Source organism: Mangifera indica, unplaced genomic scaffold (genome assembly GCF_011075055.1).
Source record: "Mangifera indica cultivar Alphonso unplaced genomic scaffold, CATAS_Mindica_2.1 Un_0003, whole genome shotgun sequence".
Lineage (NCBI taxonomy): Eukaryota > Viridiplantae > Streptophyta > Magnoliopsida > Sapindales > Anacardiaceae > Mangifera > Mangifera indica.
In genome coordinates this window covers 962407-982537 of record NW_025401095.1, presented here as the reverse complement: position 1 = coordinate 982537, position 20131 = coordinate 962407, and the positions used below count along the sequence as shown (strand labels likewise).

The window sequence follows — 20131 nt, the reverse complement described above, 5'->3', positions numbered from 1 at the left end:
AAATATAATTATAAATTCTTATTAAAAGTATTGAACATGTATAAAAACAATTATAATTGCTTTTGTTCTAAATATTACCCTCCTAAGGTAGAATATAAAGGTTATCATCTTAAATAAGAGTTTGGACAAACACTTGGGCTAACCTAGGTTTATTTTTCCAATGAATCTCAGCTAGAAAGAGATTTTTTACCACTGACAATATAATTTAAATTAGGCCAAAAGACTTATTCCCACCTAAGGGTGGATACGAGTCGAGCCGAACTTTAATAGGGCCTAACTCATTTTCAAAGGCTCGGCTCGAGCTCATTAAGCATGGACAAACATCGATTTGTGTTCAGCTTGTTTCATGACTTAAGAGTTTGTGATCAGTTTGCACCTAATTCGGGTTCACACAAGATTGCTATGTTGAAGTCATCAAACACTATAAGATTACTAAAGAATCGTTGCAGAAACGTTAGAGAAAGTTGAAGGCTTGGAGCAACATCGGAGCAACGCAGACCACGAACGAGAGCATTGGATGGTGAATGATGTCAGTGACGATTGATAAAGCTTGAACTTGAACATTTGGCATCACGTGGCAATGATTTTAGTCTTTAGGTTTGATTTTTTCAATTGAAATTTGAAACGTGCTTTACTATGTAAACCTTTAGGTTTAGGCACAAAGTTTTCTCAATATCCTGCCATAACATCATTTCAACTTTCAAGAATAGGTGCAACATATTTAATACAAGTGAGTCATGTTCAGCTTGCGAGCCGAGCACGAGACTTGTTCGAGTTTGAACTTGTTTTCCTTACCACTCCCCATGTTCGGGTTTGTGTTTGTTATCTCATGTTCGTTCATGCTTATTCGAGCAAAGCTCATTTCGAGCTCAAATAAACTCACTTTGAATCTAGCCTTTTCACCTAAGGTTTAATGTATCCCCAAACTCTCATCTGTTAACTTTCAAAAACTCAAATACCCAACAATTTGTCATTTATAAATTTTATTTAAACTCATATTTTAGAATTAACCTTAAGTTTTGAAATTTTATTTGTCCCTTAATCTCATATTTTTTATGTTTATAAACTGACTTACCCCGCCCCCAAGTCTAGAGTTGTAAACTCATCTTTTTACCATATACAGTTACCCCTAGCTTTCTAAAAAAATTTAGTTTCAACCTTATTCAGCTTTTGTTTTTAGATTTGTATCTTTGGTGATCTCTCTCCCGACTGGTGCACTCTTTTCCTTCTATAGTCATCTTTGTCATAGGGAGGGAAAGAAGTGAGACTAGGAGAAAGAGAAAAGGTAGGAAGGAGAGGGTCGATGGCTAGAGACGGTGAATGGTCATTGGAGAGGAAAAAAACCTTAGGTGACTTATTAAACCCAAATTAAATTGGAATTAATTTAATTGTAGGCCAAATGACTTATTCCCACCCAAAGTATACTCTTTTCTCATGTTTCCATCTATTATCTTTAAAAAATTAAATACTCATTCATCAACTGTTAAATCTTTTAATATTAAAGGTAAAATTGTTATTTTATTAATAATATTAAAAATAAACTAAAATTTTATTTTTTTTCCCCTAAACCCTAAAACTAACAATTTCTTTTAGGCTAAATTCTAAAAAGTAACATTTTTCCCTCAACCCTACATTTTCAAGCTACCAAAATCCATCTCTGACTACCTTCTTTAATCAAATTTGAAGCCGACATGAATAGGCTTCGTCGGCGTTGATCTAAAATTGGTACGAATAGAGATGCATTTCTAAACTAGGCTTCAGACGAGGAAGCCGATGAAGATTGATGTCAAACCACCCCTAACCTCTCGCTTTCCTGTCATTTTGTGCTTTGTCAAACCTCTGGTTAGACCACCCTCAACCTCTCTGTTACAATATGCCCTAAAAACCATTCGTGTTATTAATTTCAAGGTATTTCATCTTGTATATAATCTTTTAAATAATTTATTAATAAATAAGTACTTTTTTTATTCATATGCATAAATTGTTTCTTTTATTTTACGATAATATAAAGTATTCGTATAAACGTTCGGATGACTCACTTAATACAAATAGAATCATCTAAATTTTTCCCTATAGACGTGTTATAATTTTGACAATTATATCATATAGTAGGTATACTGAATATCTCCATTGAATGTCATGAGATGACATTAGTATAAGTGACAATAATGATCATGTCATTGGAGTATTAGTATGGATTAACAGTTAGAGAACCGTTTTTTGAATATGACCAATAATGACAAGTCAGATGGTCATTAAATCGTACTCAATGACTTATCGTAAGATCATACTAATGTATGAAGTAATCCTTTAACTTAAGATGTCATGGTCAGATTTGACACAAATACTTGTAATTCATGTGGTGAATATATACGAGATTAACCACATCTCATAAGACAAATCATATTGGTCATATGTTATTTGTATATGCAAAAGAATGATAATCAAGATAGAATCCATTGACTCATAAAGTATTGGGTTTTGAATACTCGTTGATTTGATCTGAATCTAAGTTATAAGGCAAACATCAATAAATGTTGGAAATTGAATCTCTGACCCAAGTATAATGTAAGTCATACAAAGGATGTTTGTTATGACATGTTTTAAATATTTAAATCGATGATTTATAAAGAACTAAAATTAGGACTTTGACAATCCATAAGTTTGAAATCGATCTAGATTTGACAATAGAAGGATATTACCTACATAAAACGTACGATTAGAGATTTTATGTTCAATGGAGTATTTCTCCATCGTGGTTTAGGGGGTATGACACATTGCTAGATATTTACCATAGTTGTTGAGTTTCCAAATACACTTTTAGATCGTCCGAAAAAAAACTCACGGCTACGTCACGATAAACCTAAAGGGTCATACCAATAAACCAAATTTACGAGAGAGAGAATTAATTATCTAGGGTTAGCTAGCACCTTCTGAAGGATAATAAGAATTATATAAAATATTATATGGATGAAAGATAACATGTTAAAAGTTAAGGTGTTAGTGAGATGGAATCAATGTGGCTAAAATATATATATATACACACAAGAAAAATCTTTAAATCAATATTTTAGTGGGCCAAAAGTAGAATTTTAGAAAACTACAACTAACCAAAAGAATGAAGTTAGTTCATTCAAAGAGAGTTAGTCCATTTTAAACTAAAAATTCTCTCACTAAATTGCAAAACTCTCTCCCTTCTCTCTACCTCACAGACTTTCTTTAGAGGTTTTGCAAGTGGGAGACTCATTTCATCATCCTATATTCATATAGAAGGCAAAGGAGTAGGTAAAATCCTTATCCTTTCTCTCTTTAGTAAATGCATACTTTGATTCTTTCTCTCTTGACATGTATGTTTATTTTACATCTATTCTCTTCACCCAATCTTTCAAAACTCTTATCTTCATATGGGAAGGTGATTTGTTTTTCTAGACAAATCATTACACCCTGATGAACGTTGCGCGACCGATTGGAGGGATATATAAGGGAGAGAGAGACTGTCAGAGGAAAAGAAAGTGTTAAGAGAGAGAGACCATTGGAGATGACGCTAAAAGGAGTGGTCATAGAATGAAAAATAAGCCCTATGGGGGAAATGTTACTTTTTAAAACTTGATCTGAGGGAAATTGTAAGTTTTTAAGGTTTAGAGGGGGAAAAGAGATAAAATTTTAAAACTAATAGATTTGGTTAAATTTAACAGCTAACGGGTCGATATTTGAGTTTTTGAAAGATAATAGGTGAAAATTTGGTAAAAAAGTAAACTTTGGGTGGGAATAAGTCCTTTGGCCTTCATTGTAAGAGACCAATTTCCCACCCACTTAGTAAGCTTCATTGCCTATCAATCCTTTCAATTTGTACCAAAGTTCAGTGCTCTTCATAAGACTTAACCATGTAGAATAAATGTAAAGATGAAATTGTAGCTGCTCTATATTTACAATTGATAAATGGTAGAGAGGAAAATACGTAGAAATCAAAATAAAATAAAATCATTGAAAGTTAAATAATATGTTATCATATGATTAAATAATCAAATAATATATTATCATGTAATTGAATTTTACTTCACTTTAATTCAAAATCACCAAATCAAATGAAAACACATCATATAAATATTAAATTAGATATTCAAAACTAAATATATATAATTTTATTATAACGAGATAAATATTTATCTATGAGCCCTAAGAATACTAGAAGGATCAATTATAATACAAGCCTTACGAATATTGTCCTCATTTTATTATTCAGAATAGTCTTAGAAGCTCAACTCCAGATTCAAAATGACGACAAATTAATACAACATAATAACTTCCCTTACAACGTACGTTATTATATTTTATTTTAGGTCAAATGACTATTTCCCATTCAGGTTGACAAACTCTCACTCATTAAATTTGAAGGAGTCAAATTTCTATCAATCATCCAATTTCATTTACGAGTTTTATTTGATTTTCTTGAAAAAGATTGTTTTTCTTTTTTATTAAAATTATGAAATTATTATTAACATTTAATATAAATGATAAATTAATAATATAATTTAAAATTTTATCACTTAGACTTAAAATATGTTAAAACTTTAATCAATCTTAAAATATTATGTATTATTTAATTCTTTGAAACGTAATTATCATTTTTAAACTATTGAAAAGTATATTAAAATTTTAGAATTTTATCAAAGCCCCAAATTTTATTAAAATTTCCAAATATATATTTCCTAAAAATTTCATTTTGAATAATCTATTTAAAATTATATTTTTGCTTTTTTAATTAACGAAATTTATTAATAAAAATATATGATAAGTGAGAATATGGGTTTTTTAAAATTTAAAGGGTGAGAATTTGTTATTTTATGAAACCTTTTTTAGCGCTTTAGATTTGGTGAGAATATGACAATCCCTAAATCTTGCCTCGTTTAAATTAAGAAGTCAAGAAGGTACTTTCTTCTGCGAAAGAATAATTATGATTAAAAGTTAGTCATAAACTCAAAAAAAATAACAAATGCCAACGAAGGAAAATTGATTAATGCAAGGGGAAACTGATAATGATACAATTTATAGCGAGATAAGGTAAGAATATATACACCATATAATAAATAATAATTATATATATTTTAAGATAAGCATAAGATGGCATCCAATTGTTGTTGCACCAGTTTGCAAGCTGCCCTCACATGTCGTTCCACCAGCTGCAAATCTTATCAAATATATTCCACCAACAATGGAATGAGTCATGTATAATTTTCCCGATGCATTTATCGACTCTAAAAATTCTCGATTCAATTCATTCGTTTGCTCCTCCTGTGACAGATTTTCATACTTGTTTTTACCTAAGCTTAACACCGATGGCACTGCTCTAAAATGTACCAGCGCAAAACTCCTTGGAACTACAACCTCAAATCTCTTGTCACTAGCCACAAGCCCTTCAAAAATCTTGGCCATCTTTACATGACTCCGTAGCAACGTCCTAAGATTGGTGACGCCATAGCTTCTTAGCACCAGCCATAGTTTCATGGAACGAATTCTTCGGCTGAGGGTTATTTGCGAATCTTTGTAGTCTACTACTTGTTTCGATTCACTGGCCTTGTTCCTTAGATACTCAGGATATGTTGAAAGAGATTTTATTAGGGCACCTGGATTTTTCACTCATAGGCAACAATAGTCTAGAGTTGTGAAGAACCATCTGCGTGCATTGAGACTGAAGGTGTCTACATCCTCGATAACATCAAGAGAATGGCGAAACTCCGGGCAAATACAAGCACTTCCGGCATATGCAGCGTCCACATGGACCTATAGGCTCTATCTTTTTACTATGTCAGATAGCGGACCTATTGGATCAACAGCAGCGTTTGAAGTCGTCCCGACTGTGGCACAAAGGAAAAATGGAATTAGCCCAGCTTCAAAATCTGATTCAACTGTGGACCAAAGTAGCACGGAAACTCACAATGGAGTGCGTTTCCACATTTCGGAAACGTTTTCGTTTCCAAAACTCTCTGAAACTTGTAGGTAACGTTTCGGGTCATTTTGAAATTTTTGAAAAATTTTGAAATGCGTTTCTTTTAAAAGAAAAATAATGAAATCAATTGAACACACATATTTTATATTTTCAAACTAGAAATGTCTTTAAATCTCATATTGAATTCATTTTCTCTCCACTCTTCGATGTGTTATTTATCTCCTACTTGACATATTATATATATTGGTGAGTATTGTTACTTTTTCTTAAATATCTACATGTGTTTGCTCAAGAACAATTTACAATAGGTTTTATGATTCTATTTTATAGTATTTTTTCTCTTCATTTTTTTTATTATTTATTTTTATATTATATAAGTTTATATGTTTTTGTTATAAAAAATTTGGTATTTATAAAAAAACCCTAAGATTTTTCATATTTATAAATTTTTTCACGTTTCCGTTTATTATATTTTTTAAAAAATACGTTTCTACGTTTCTCTGTTTCCGTTTTCATGTGACATAGCTGTGGACCGTAATGAATCTGGGGTTAGCCCAAATGGTGACAATTTGGTTGTCTTTATGGTTCGGAAATTCTTGGGGTTGATTCCCAGCAATTTGAGCAGCTTTTTGGATTGCACTATGAGTTTGATCAGTCCCATAAACAACAAGCTTCGTTATGTTCTCTCTTCCGATCTTCATGAGAATTCGATCTCTTGCAGCAGTTATTGTGCACGAAATAGCCTCACAAGTAGTTCCTTGTAATACACCCCCTCCATTGCCAGAGAAAAGGAAAGGCTTAGGAAGTTTCAGCATTTCTCCTAGCCAATCCATAACTATATTCTCCAGTTCGGTTGCAGCCGGCGATGACATCCAGTTAAACCCCACAACATTGAAGCCCGTGCTGAGAATTTCACCGAGAATCCCAGCAATGCTACCACCTGAAGGAAAGTAAGCAAAGTAATTAGGACTTTGCCAATGCGTTATACCGGGGACTATATGTTCCTGAACTTCCGGAGGATTTGTTCAATAGGCTCTGGATTATTTGGTGCAGATTGTGGCAAGCATTTCCTGAGATAACCAGGCTTAACTTGGCTTCGAATTGGGTATTTCTCTACATTCTTGTAGTAATCTGCAATGAAGTCTATAATCATGTGTCCTTGTCTCCTGATTTCCTCTGAGTCTAACGGGTTAGTCACTGAGACAGCTCCATTTTGAAGCTCGTGGTCTTCCTTGACGCTCCCCATTGATCTAAAGAGCAAACAAAACTTTCAAGTGATTTTGTGTTTTGTATTAGTGATAAAGAATCGAGGCTGAAATGAAGGTTTTTGGAATTGGGGATGAAATTGATGGTAAATGAACAAAGAGAAATTAACTATTTACAGAGTTCACATTTTCCTATAACATAATAATCATATGGTTCATGGCCATAAAGCCGAAATAAAACGAGCGTGCATGTATTAATTAGTGTATTTTAAAACCCTATACATTTGCCAAACCCGTCGCTATCGTATCTGCCCAGCCTACCAAATTTTAGGGTTGGTTTTATTAGATATACACTTCGAATTAAATTTCAAATCAAGGTAATGTTTAATGCATCTTTTTGGTCTAGGAAATTTTGTGTGTGTGTTTATCACATACGCACTACTCATAAGAATTTTTATAAATAGTGCTTAACGCATTTAAACTACCTAGAAATAAAAATAAATCAGGTTCAATTAGTCGTTATTGGATCGCATATATACTGCACAAAATTGTCTATGGCCAGACTTATCGTCTAGCAATTTAGAATGTAATATTTAGGGGCGGATTCGATTTAGGCCGTGTCTAGAGTTGGTTAAAGTTTGGATTAAATTTATAATGATCAATTCAAGTTTAAACTTATTTTAATTTGTATATAGTATCATCAAAAAGTTGTTGGAGTGAACAATATTGTTGAAAACGGATCCAAAGGTTAGCAAAATTGATAGAGTATTAAAACTTTTAGAGAAAAGATTTGGGTTCAATTTTTTGCTATACTTGTGAAATCTCGACTTATTTGGTGTAGTGATTGTGGGTTCAGTCGTTATGCTTAAAGTTTACCCTTCTAACTGATACAGATGGAATCCTTGGTTATTAAAAAAGAAATATTATCGAAAGAGTTAACAATGTTGTCAAAAAGATTAATAGTATCACCAAATGGAAAAACGAGCCGATCTCTAGTTAAAGCTCTAACTTTGTAGCTTGGCTAATTGAGATTAATTGGTTTGTCTATCTGATAATATTGTTCATCTTATTGACAACATTGTTCATCCCGCCAACAACATTTTTTGACATTATACCATAGCTTGAATGAGCTCGAGCTCTACTAGGCATTTGTAGATTTGATTTGATCTTGAGCAAGCCATAAACTCAAATCAGTTCTTATCGAATCTACTTCTATCTACCATTGTCAACACTTGAACTCCCAAGTTTAAGAAATGGTTAATGCACCAACTCTTTTTTTTTTTTTTTTTTGGGTGGGTAAATGAGATTTTCAAAGTTAATAGGAGGAAACTTGGGAAATGCGCATATTTTGTGTGGGAAATATCCTTTGGCCTAAAAAATTTAAGTAGAGTAGCAAATAAAACAAAAGTCTAAGTGTCACTTTTGGCTTTTACTTTATCTGATACACCACATGGATTTTTTAAACCAAAACATCTTTGTAATGACATATGAGAATTAAATGTTTGATTTTACTCTTACTTGTTCTTACGAGGTCTCTTATACAGTGTTTACACTAAACCAATTCTTTCTCATTTGACCCTAAAGAAATGAATTTGTCCCAATTGTTTGAGCACATTTTTTGTTTAGAATATATTAAGTTTTTTCATTATCAAAGTATTCTAAAGGAAAAAAAATTGAAAAAAATACAAAATTGTTAAACAAATAGAAACTAAGTTGTTAGACATAATTAAAATTTGATTTAGAAAGTTTGAGATTAAGAGATTGAAGAAAATGTAAAGAGAGAGACTGAGAAATTATGCTTTGAATTTGATTTAGAGAGTTCGGGGGTGGGGGGAAGAGGATTTATATAAAAACTTTTGGCCCAACAACTACCATTGCCCTGTATTTCATATAATTTTTTTCATTCTTTATTTTGTAATTGTAATATCTCACTCTAAATACATACCTCTGATGGGAATATACCAAAAGATATATGCACAATTGGATTATTTAAAACTTTAATCTATGATCATCACTATAAAACATGAAAAAAGGTAATGTAATAAAAATTAATTGTTTTTTAATCAAACTCATAAAACAACAAGTATTTGAAATCTTTGATAGAAAGAATGACTATATAAATCTCAGGTAAACCATTGTGTCTAAAGATAATAATAATAATAATAAAAATTATATATATATATATATATATATATATATATATATATATATATATATATATATATATATATATATCTAGTAAAGCTAACATGACATAAATGCCTCTCACCTTGTGCAGTTGCTTGTTGGACCCCTGTTTGTCCGCTACTCACCTCTATCTGCAAAACATACAAAAGAAAATGCATGAGTAAAACTTAGTGAGTGAAGACCTTTTAGCATCCCTGGATATTAAATTATCTAGTAGTAAAGCTTAAATTCCATTTGTAAGCTAAATGTTGTCACACTGCGACACCTTAGTGCTTTGACATGGATCATTCATGAAAACTATAGAGACCCAAGCTGGAATCAACATATTTGATGCCCTAGTGAAAACTATTATGATGTCTCGTGTACTTACCAAACGACCTATCAGGCTATCTAATTAGGAGACTTTGATCACACGAGAAAATATTTGATAACAACTTCTTCTTTTACCACATAAGCTTATCAAAACTGTTGACTAACCATCCAAAAATAGCCCATACCATGAGTATATATATGGTGCATCCTATTGATCACGTGAGGAATATCTAAAAGTCACATCCTTACCATACACATCTGAACTGAATGGGGTGGCTATGCGCCTTGGTGTCAAGTGTATAATGCATCTCATAGATATCCAGCTCTATTACTCTCACAAATATTGTCACTTACACACGTAGTTAGTGACTATCTAGTTATGTGACACTAGCCTTAAGGTTGCTAACTTTTTGACTTTGATTTGATTTGATCTGAGTTTGTGTCATCATTTATTTACATAGTTGAGCATCTCATTTATCTCTTTCTTGAATTGTTTATCCTTTATTAGCTTATTATTCTTTCTATATAAATCTCTTTTTTTATGCATATAGCCTAGGGGTATAATCATTTTTTGACTTTGTCTAGAGGTATACAATTGTGTACTTCTCAACCCACACCTCATGTGCCTCTTAAACCATATACATAGGCATGTGATACTTAGCACACGGTCTTGTATAGGGTAGATATGCACGGGGAGTTAACTTGAACACACTTTCATGTACTCGGATCCACGTATACGAGCAACATATCTTTTGGTGCATGTCATCCATTTTTGGAAAACCATACATGTGTGTGTCCTATACTATAGAATTATGCATTTCTTTCCTTAGAACGAGCATAGGATCTTCGAGTTTTCAAAACTCTAGAACAACACACGGGTGTATAGGGGCCACACACAGTTGTGTGTTGCATCTAGAAATCGCACCCTAGGGCTTTTTTATTGTTTCAATCGCACAAACAATCAATCAAACACATATTCAAGCTAATAAAAAGAATCTCTAAGTCCCCTAGACAGTTTATTTACTGAAAGTCATCTCATACAATCAACATACACATAACATCCATGACCTTATTGATCTATCAAGCCAAAATACACAATATTTATACAATCAAGGGACTAAGCTTTTATACGATTTCTCATAATCGAATATATAGTCACATACATTATAAAACACATTTTGTTCATGTTTAATTAACTATGGATTATGGATAGAACGGATAACTTCACGAATTTCATAATCAAGTAAAGAATTTTGCTCCATTTACTTGGATTCCATGGAAAACATCTCCTTTGCATGGTTACGATGATTTTGATGATTGGTGGTGACTCTCTTACGCAACCATAGACTCCTCTCTCACACTTTCTCACTTTTGAGTGGCTGGGAATGTAAAAGAATGTGTGAGAATTATGATTGATCGTGTTTTATTTTTATCTCTAGAATGTTATACACAAGCATGTATGGACCATACACAATCGTATGTTTAGTTGCACAACTAAAACAACTTCTTGTTTTGTTGCAATCATAATTTGCTCCACTTATTGACTTTTGCTGATCATACATAGTCGTGTATGCCTCTATACATGGACGTGTACCGCTAAATTCATTATTCGTCATAATTAAAAACAAAGAAAAGATCGAAATGCCCTTGAACTTACCTGTAGGTGCTACAATAATATACCATTAAAATAGTGAGCTATTTTAGGTTAACCCATAAGCTTGATTTCCAGGCCTAGAATACTCATTGGCTAGGCCAAATAAGGGGAGTTTAGCCTATGTCATGGGTTGACATGGCCCCTTAACCATGTCTCATTGAAACTCGAGCTTAACTTTTTACATCTAACTTGAGTTTAAGCTAGGTTTTATCAAAACTTGTCAAGGTTGAGTTTAGGCTCAAACTTAACTCCCTTAAACCAAACCAAAATTCAATAAACTCAAATTTCGGCTTGACTTAGTTTGAATTTTAGGTATTTACAAGGCTCTAAATTTTCTACCCAAAATCCAGACCAAATTTAACTTGGACAATTTCATGCCTATAAAGTTTAATAACTCCTTTAGTGTGTGACCCATAGACTTTCTACTAAGTCTATAGTGATCGGATTTGTGTTGAGCTCTCAATCTAACATCTATTTAGACATAAACCAAGATTAACCTCTAGTAATACTTCATGGCCACTCAATTAGTATAGGTCAACATGTGACTTTTTTAACCTATCAATTATACGGTTACTCATATAATTCGATCCTTTCGTCATATGATATTTTCTTCGAGGCTGAGGTATAGATTAAGTGTCTCTTTCATGACTCCCTGAATAATATAAATTGACTTCCATTAATGACTGAATAGTATTGAATCAAACATCAACTTAATCTCATTGTGACCATAGATTTAATTGGTCATTGACATTTGTTAGTGGATCCTAAATGAAATATCAACTCTCGTGTTTAAGAGTGACAAATCTTTTATTGATCCATCATAGCTTTTGTATATATCTTATAATGAGCAATCACTACCTTCATAGCAATCTTCTAACTGAACTATATTAGGCTAGTGTCAAACTATATTAATCCTTATACAAGACGATATGGTGAATTCAAGTCTAAGGATCACATGTATCTTTGTTTACTAAGAGGATACTTTTCATAGACATTGGAACAACCATCTATACGAAATTTTCTTGGCGAATGAGTATGGTGGACACATCTATAACATGCACTCATATGTTGCAACAAGTTGTCAATAAATAACTTTGACATATAAGAATTGTTATCATCTTTCGATGAGGTCATTCAACACTATAATAACTTTATCATTGTTACCCATGCCTTTGTTCATGTTAATATTAGAGTTACGAATGTTTTAAAAACAACCACCTAATATGCACATAGAGTTCTCACAATCAAGTGCTATTGACTGATCCTTTTATCACGATTCAAATATTCTTAAGACATTTATCCGAGCATATATTAATATGCTATCACAAAGAAAGAAAGTCATAGGAAATTATAAATATCACATTTATTAATGAATTTGTATTACCATGGGATTGGTTATAGGGCATCAATCCCAAAACTTGTATAAAAAATTTCACCATTCCATTGTAGTAAAATGATATTAATTAAGCATAATGAAGATAAGGAAGAAGAAGTATAGAAAATAAATGGATATAAAACTGAAAGAACTTAATGATACAAAAAGATTATTACAAGGAGGAAAATGAAAGCAAGAAAAAGGAAAAATCTTTTTGTTTCTTACAAACTATTTTGGAAGGGTGAATTTCAACACTAGTGAAATACAAATGAAGGAACAATTATTAGTAGTAGTGAACTACAAGTTTCATGTTAATTATCATACGAATGTTGTTTAGGTTTGAACAATAAAGTTGTATATATTTTTCCTTATCTTTCCATAACATCCAAAATTAAATATTTTTTTAGATTTGTTCCTATACTAAGAGGTGTCAGGTTAGCCTTTTGTTGTAGTCCAGTTATGTTATAGTCCAATTTTTATGCATTAAATGTTGGATTGGATCTTCAAAGTTCCCTTTAACATTTTAGAGCACTAGATTATTTTACAACAAGTTCAAGAGCTATTTTGATTTGACTTTTGGATCAAAATTAAGTACAACTCTGCGTAACGAAAGATTACAAAAATGCTTAAGTAAAGAAGTTAATGACACTCTAAATGTAAAATGATGATTTAAACTCTTAGCATATGTACATTTTTGGTATTCATCACATCCCCCAAGTAGGACTAGATACAAACCAAGTTGAACCTAAACACCTCCTAGATTGAATTTGGCTTGAATGAAAAACGAGGTGACTCAAGTTTGGCTTAAGTTTGACTTAAATGAAAACTTAAGTTTGAAGTTCAAAGCATGACTTGAGTTCATGGTTGGGATTCATAGTTTAGATTTGTAGCTAGTATTTATGTTTGAGCTCACAACTCATTGATAAAACGATATCGTTTTATCTAATAATAAACAAAATGATATCGTTTTGATAATTATTTGACATGATTCAAATCGAGTCATAAGCTCAGCTCAAATAGATTTGAGTCATCTACTTAGATTGCTAGAGAGCTAGATCAAGTCAAATTCCTTCCAACTTATGTTTGACTCAGTTTTAAAAACAAACTATCCCTCTAACTCAAGCTTAAATAGACGCTACCCCCAACCAACTTATTATCAGTCCTTAATAGTAAAACATTATCAAAATTTACTTTCAAGTTTATCATGATATTTAAGCCATTTATCTATCCAAATAAACAAATCCTCATAAATGACTAGCCATTGTCTTCACAAGCCTCAAGAATAGGTTTTTCAATAACCTTACCATTACGAAGAATGATGGCCCCAAGGGATAGTATGATGACAAAAGTGGGAGGTGTCCAACCATGAGAGCATGAGTTCGAAACTTACCAGTGATATATCAATATCAAACTTTCGACTTCCTTGATATAGTTGTTGTGGAGTCGATTACTAGACCTTCTAAACCGCTACCATTATGAAGAATGATGCCCTTAAGAGATAACATGAGTGGCAAAAATGGGAGGTGTCCAACTATGAGAGCATGAGTTTGAAACCTACCAGTGACATATCAAATTTAAATTCTTAACTTACTTAATACAATGGTTGTGGGGTCGATTATTAGACTCGAAGTTTCACTTGTCTTGCCTATGAATAAAATTAACCCTTAATGTTGACAAGAGTTTCTTTTTTTTTTTTCCTTTTTTGGTAAGTAAAAGTATATATTAACAAAAAAGCAATAAGCCTTCCAATAGGAGGACTCGGGAACAGCCTACACTCAATCTTTCTAACAGGAAAGACAACCCAAGATGCAAGCTAAGGCTAACCAAGGCCTCCACAATAAGAACTAAGATAGATTAACATGATCTCCTCTACAAGAGTTTCTTTCACATATGTTATAGAGTTTTTTTTTTTGAACGAAAAAACTTTTTTTTAAAACTGGGGAACTCTGCCCGACTTTGCTAGACAAGTAAACCCTTCCTTGTCTATTAATAGACTCAAGCTAACCTCAAGGAACCCTTCATAAGAGAGTCTTTTCACTTAACCACTCAAGTTAACCCCTAGGGTCTACTATATTTAGAGTTAACTGAGTATTGATAGACTCTTGCTTTTAAATGAATTCATGAGAATTTGAAAATTTTGTAGAATTATCATTCCTCTAGTTAAACTTTGGATAATTTCTCTAACCAAGATTGTAAGTTATTGAATATTAGTTTGAATGGGCTTGTTCATGAAGACATTCCCTATAGTAAGGCAAGGTTAGGCAATTGTTGGTAGAATGATCATTGATTTCACGAATATGACATCGTTTCTTGAACAAAATTTAGTTGATCACCTTTTTTCATTTCCAATGCCTCCACACCAAACGATTTCAAACTTGATTATGAATATAAAAAAGAGAGTTGTGGGTACTTTCATAAAGCCCCTAAATTCTGATTATTTTATTAATATCCCCTAAATTAAGTCCATAAATTAATTTAAAAAGCGTTTTAAATAATATTAAGAAGTTGGTTCTTAGAACTTGCAGAAGAGTTAAGTACAGAACAAGATAAAATTATATTTAATTTAAAATTTTGTGAGAAGCCTTCTCTGGTAGATGTGGAAATTAATAAGCCGTCTAATTTGACCCAATCAAATTATAAGATGAGATAACAGCTTGCATCAAGAACTTGTATTCTTATTAATCTAAAGCCATTTCCTAATCCACAATACTAACATTAATAAAAGGCCAAATCACTAGTACCCACCTAACGTTTGATGAAATGAGATCTTCCGGTCCTTTAGCTTTGAAAAAAGTCAATTTCACATTCATTTGTCAAATTTTTTATAAAAATATTGAAAAGACAAAAATCCCACTAAGTAAATAACATTGAATCCCTAAAAGTTTATTAAATAATTATTACACCCCTAATTTATATTAATTTTAATTAAAAATTACTAATACAAGTATATATAAGAGTGTCAATGACATATAATTATATGTTTGGGTAGATTGTAACTTTTTTAAATTTTAAGGGTGATAATGAAATTTTTAAGGGCTTTCTAAAAATTTGAAAAAATTTTATGGTGTTTCTTAAATTTTTATATACGTCTCAATAGTTTTAAAAATTATAACTACACCCCAAAAAATGAATATAATGCACATATTAGAGATATAAATATTATATTAAAAACCTTTAAAACTATAAATATATTTGTAAAATATATGACGTGAATATAATAATTTCCTAAACAAGATAAGAGAATGTACATTTGTCATCAGTAAGCTTTAAAAAATAATATTATACCCCCATTTTTTGTTCATATTATAATATTTGGATAAAATAATATAAATGTTTTTAACTATTACAACTAACGGTTCATTTAACAGATGGGTGGGAAATTGATTTTTTCAAACTTGAGTGTAAGAGTATGTTTCATCAAACCTTGGGTGGGAAGTCATTCGGCCTTAATATACTGGAGTCACTGGTTCAAAAATTGACAAATACAAATTTAAAAGTTAGCAGCCATTTGTCCATCCTCTAATATTATAGTAATTAAATACAATAAGCTATTACCAAGGCTGACCCTGTTGTAAACGTTTTTTATCTGTTTCTATTGACTATTCAAAATTTTCAAGGCAGAAAAACTTAGGTCAAATGAAATGCCTGGAACAAGGTCTCAGATATGTATATATATATATGAACCCAATACAAAAACTTGATCAGTTTCTTTTTCCTCTTCAAACTTCAAAGGTTTTCCATTTTCTTATAAATAACAAGTCTTTCTTCTTCAAGGATCAAACTTGTGCTATAATGGAGATGTCACCTATGAGAAATGTAAAAAGGGATCAGAAATCGAGTGCAGGAAGAAGCAGAAGGAGGGTATGGAAGTTGAAGATAAGTCTCACATGGAGCGCCATCAAGAAGGCAATAACTGGGAGCTTTAAGCCTCATTATTTTCATCTAAGCTGCGGGCCTGGCATCAACCAACTCTCCGACCTCCGAATCCATCAAGATTCCATTAACGCGCCTCCTCGTGCAAAAAAAGATCCCACCAAAACACTGGCCGCCCTCCTCCTGAAGCCCTATTCAGCTTCTGATTTCATCGACTATGGCGACCACATGACTCCTACTAAATCCCCAAGAGAAAATATCTCAACAAACTGGCGTGAAATCCACGGCCAACAAAACTGGAATGGACTTCTTGAGCCTCTCCATCCGTCGCTCCGCCGAGAAATAATCAAATATGGAGAATTTGTTGAAGCAACTTATGACGCCTTTGACTTCGATCCCTTGTCGGAGTTTTGCGGGAGTTGTAGATACAATCGTCACAAGATTTTTGAAGAATTAGGCCTCACTGGAAATGGCTACAAGGTAACCAAATACATTTATGCCATGTCTCATGTAGACGTGCCTAAATGGTTTGAGAGGTCGGGATTGGGGCGAATTTGGAGCAAAGATTCAAACTGGATGGGGTATGTCGCCGCGAGCAGCGACATGGAAACTAAAAGAATTGGCAGAAGAGACATAGTCGTGGCATGGCGTGGCACTGTGGCGCCAAGCGAATGGTTTATGGATCTCAAAACAAAGCTAGATCGATTGGGACCTAAAAACTCAAGAATCAAAGTCCAACATGGGTTCCTCAGTATCTACAAATCCAAGAGCGAGAAAACAAGGTATAACAAGTTAAGCGCCTCGGAGCAAGTGATGGAAGAGTTAAACAGACTAGTGAATTTTTTTCAAGGAAGAGGCGAAGAAGTGAGCTTAACGATTACAGGCCACAGTCTCGGCGGTGCATTGTCGCTGCTTAATGCATATGAAGCTGCAAATACATTTCCGAATTTATTCATTAGTGTCATCTCTTTCGGGGCGCCAAGAGTCGGCAACATCTTCTTTAAAGAAAAGCTGAGTCAATTGGGAGTGAAGACCCTTCGAGTTGTTGTGAAAGAAGATATTGTACCGCAACTTCCTGGAATTGTGTTCAACAAAATTCTTCGGAAACTGAATCCGATAACAGAGAGGTTGAACTGGGTTTACAGGCATGTTGGGGTACAGCTGAAGATTGTTCAAGTGATATCCCCTTATTTGAAACATGATTCGGATTTATCAGGGAGCCATAATTTGGAGCTTTATCTCCATCTTCTAGATGGGTATCTGAGCAAGAAATCAAAGTTCAGATGGAATGCAAGAAGGGATATTGCATTGGTAAATAAAAGTAGTAATATGTTGATAGAGGAGTTGAGAATTCCAGAGTTTTGGTACCAATTTCCTTATAAAGGACTTATGTTGAACAAGCATGGAAGATGGGTGAAACCTGGAAGACTACCTGAAGATGTTCCTTCTCCATTTCCCACTGAAGCATCAACTCATGTCTCAGTTATTTCTGCTTAAGTAAGTCTTTCTGAATTAATAATAGGTATGAATTTTAAACAGGTTTTTTAATTTTGCTTTATTTTTTTATTTGATTTCTAATTCACGTGGAAGATTGTACTCTTTCACAGGAAATGTTTATACAGTGAGTTTTGGTTGCCAAAACTTGTAATTCTTGCTCATAATTGCAGTGGATTTTTAAGAGTTTTTCTCTTTTAGTTTATTACTATTAAAATCTTAGGAATCAATGAAGATTGCACAGAAGATGGGCAATGGTTTAAAAAAAACAAAAAAAAAGGAGATAGTGGGAATGACATTTCAAAACTAAATTAATCATATTAAATAAATAAAATTTTAAATTTAATTATTGATTGGATGAGCAAAGTTTTATTAAAGGTCAAAGTTCATTTAATCATTTTCAATTGAAAAAAAACAAAGCGCAATAAGATAAAAGATAATAGAACTTCTAAGATTTGTGCCTATAATAATAAAATTATGCCTTTAATGCATAAAAATTGCATTAGATGCATGTTTTAAAAGAGAAGCACTATTTCACACCCCTTTTCGAAAAGATCCCACCCTCAAATTTTGACTATGATATTTTTCTACTTTAATCAAGTTAAAATGGGTTGTTTTTAAGATAGTTTGCTTAAGAAATTTATAAAAAATGAAAATCTATTTACCTTGGTTAATAATTATAGAGAATTAAAAATTATAAAAAGTTATCAGTAAGATTAGAATCTTGTTTCTAATTGTTTGTAACTATTCCTCTTAATTGTTGCTATCCTTGCGTGGTTGCCAATCAACCTTTTCCCATCTCTAAGATTACATTAGTAGTTGCTCCTTTGTTATTGCCACCTTCTCCTTCTCCTTCTCCATCGATTTGTTCTTCAACTCCAGCAGCATCTCCCTTTTCGATCTTCTTCCCATAACTCACATTCAACCCACAATTCACACCTTCCTCTTTGATCACCTTCCCACAAATCGCATCCAACCAGCAATTCACATCTTACTCTTCTGTCTCTTTCCCACCTCGACAACTTCTCCCTTTTTGATCTTTGTCGATTTACTTCCAACCCACAACTTACATCTCATATCTGAAAGCCACTAACTCTAGTGTTTTCAATGGTCAAAAAATGAGGGGAAAATAAAGAGAGAAAAAAAATATAAAGTAGTTAGAATGAAAATATATTTTTTTTTTCCCAAAAGACTTGCTCCTACTCAGGGTATAGTGAAATTCTGAAGTTATATTTTTTAACTTTCAAAAACTCAAATAATCACTCATGAAGCAATTTTTGTTAAAAATTTTAGTTAGAGTAAAGGATAAAACCATCATTTAACAAAAAAATTTAAAAACTAAAACTCTATCACATTTCTCCCCTCAATTAGAAATTCTCACTATTCTCCCCTCAATTTTTTCTTCAAAGTTTGAAAAATGGTAATTTCCTCTTAAGGTTTTTTCTTTTTTTCTCCAACGACAATTTGTCATGTCCGACCGTTGTCGTCCTCCCTTCCGCCTTATATCTCCCTCCTAGTCTCTCTCTCTTTCCTCTGTAACCACAAATTGTCTGGACGCGTTATCAATTCGCGGCCAAAGAGGAAAGGGAGAGATCGAGATAAAGAGATAAGGTAGTAGGGACAATCGATGATGAATCGTCACCAGAGAAAAGAGAAAATAAACCCAAAAAAAATTATCATTTCTTAAACTTTGATTGGGGAAAATTGCAAGTTTTTAAACCTAGGGGAGAAAAAAATGTGGTAAAACTTTAATTTTTTAAATTTTTAATAAATAATGATTTTATCCCTAAACCTAACTAAAATTTTTAACAAAAGTTATCTTATAGGTAGGTATTTAGATTTTTAAAAATTAGAAAATAGAACTTTGAAATTTTATTATACCTTGAGTGAGAGCAAGTCTTTTGGCCTTTTTTCTTTTCATATTATTAGTCATATAAGTGACTAAACCTTAATATATATTTTTACGAAGTGACAAAAATATTCTTTTATTGTAAAAACTAATGTTGGACTTTGATGGATAGGTGGAAATGAACTTTTCAAAGTTATAGGATGATACATGCTATTTCATCGAAGTTCAAGTGGGC

At 32.4% G+C, this 20131-nt stretch overlaps 1 protein-coding gene and 1 pseudogene across 1 annotated transcript; one reads left to right on the top strand and one right to left on the bottom strand.

Moving 5' to 3' along the window:
* Positions 1-5105: 5105 nt before the first annotated feature.
* On the bottom strand, positions 5106-7193 carry LOC123205350 (annotated as a pseudogene).
* A 9279-nt stretch (positions 7194-16472) lies between these two features.
* LOC123205266 (phospholipase A1-Igamma1, chloroplastic-like) lies at positions 16473-18247 on the top strand. The gene has a single exon (XM_044622184.1). It carries the CDS (start codon positions 16473-16475, stop codon positions 18048-18050), a length of 1578 nt encoding a protein of 525 aa, XP_044478119.1. The 3' UTR covers positions 18051-18247.
* Positions 18248-20131: the final 1884 nt, after the last annotated feature.

Bases quoted from the DNA above. Each gene is read 5' to 3' on its own strand.
- LOC123205266 (XM_044622184.1), top strand. From the start codon at position 16,473: ATGGAGATGTCACCTATGAGAAATGTAAAAAGGGATCAGAAATCGAGT.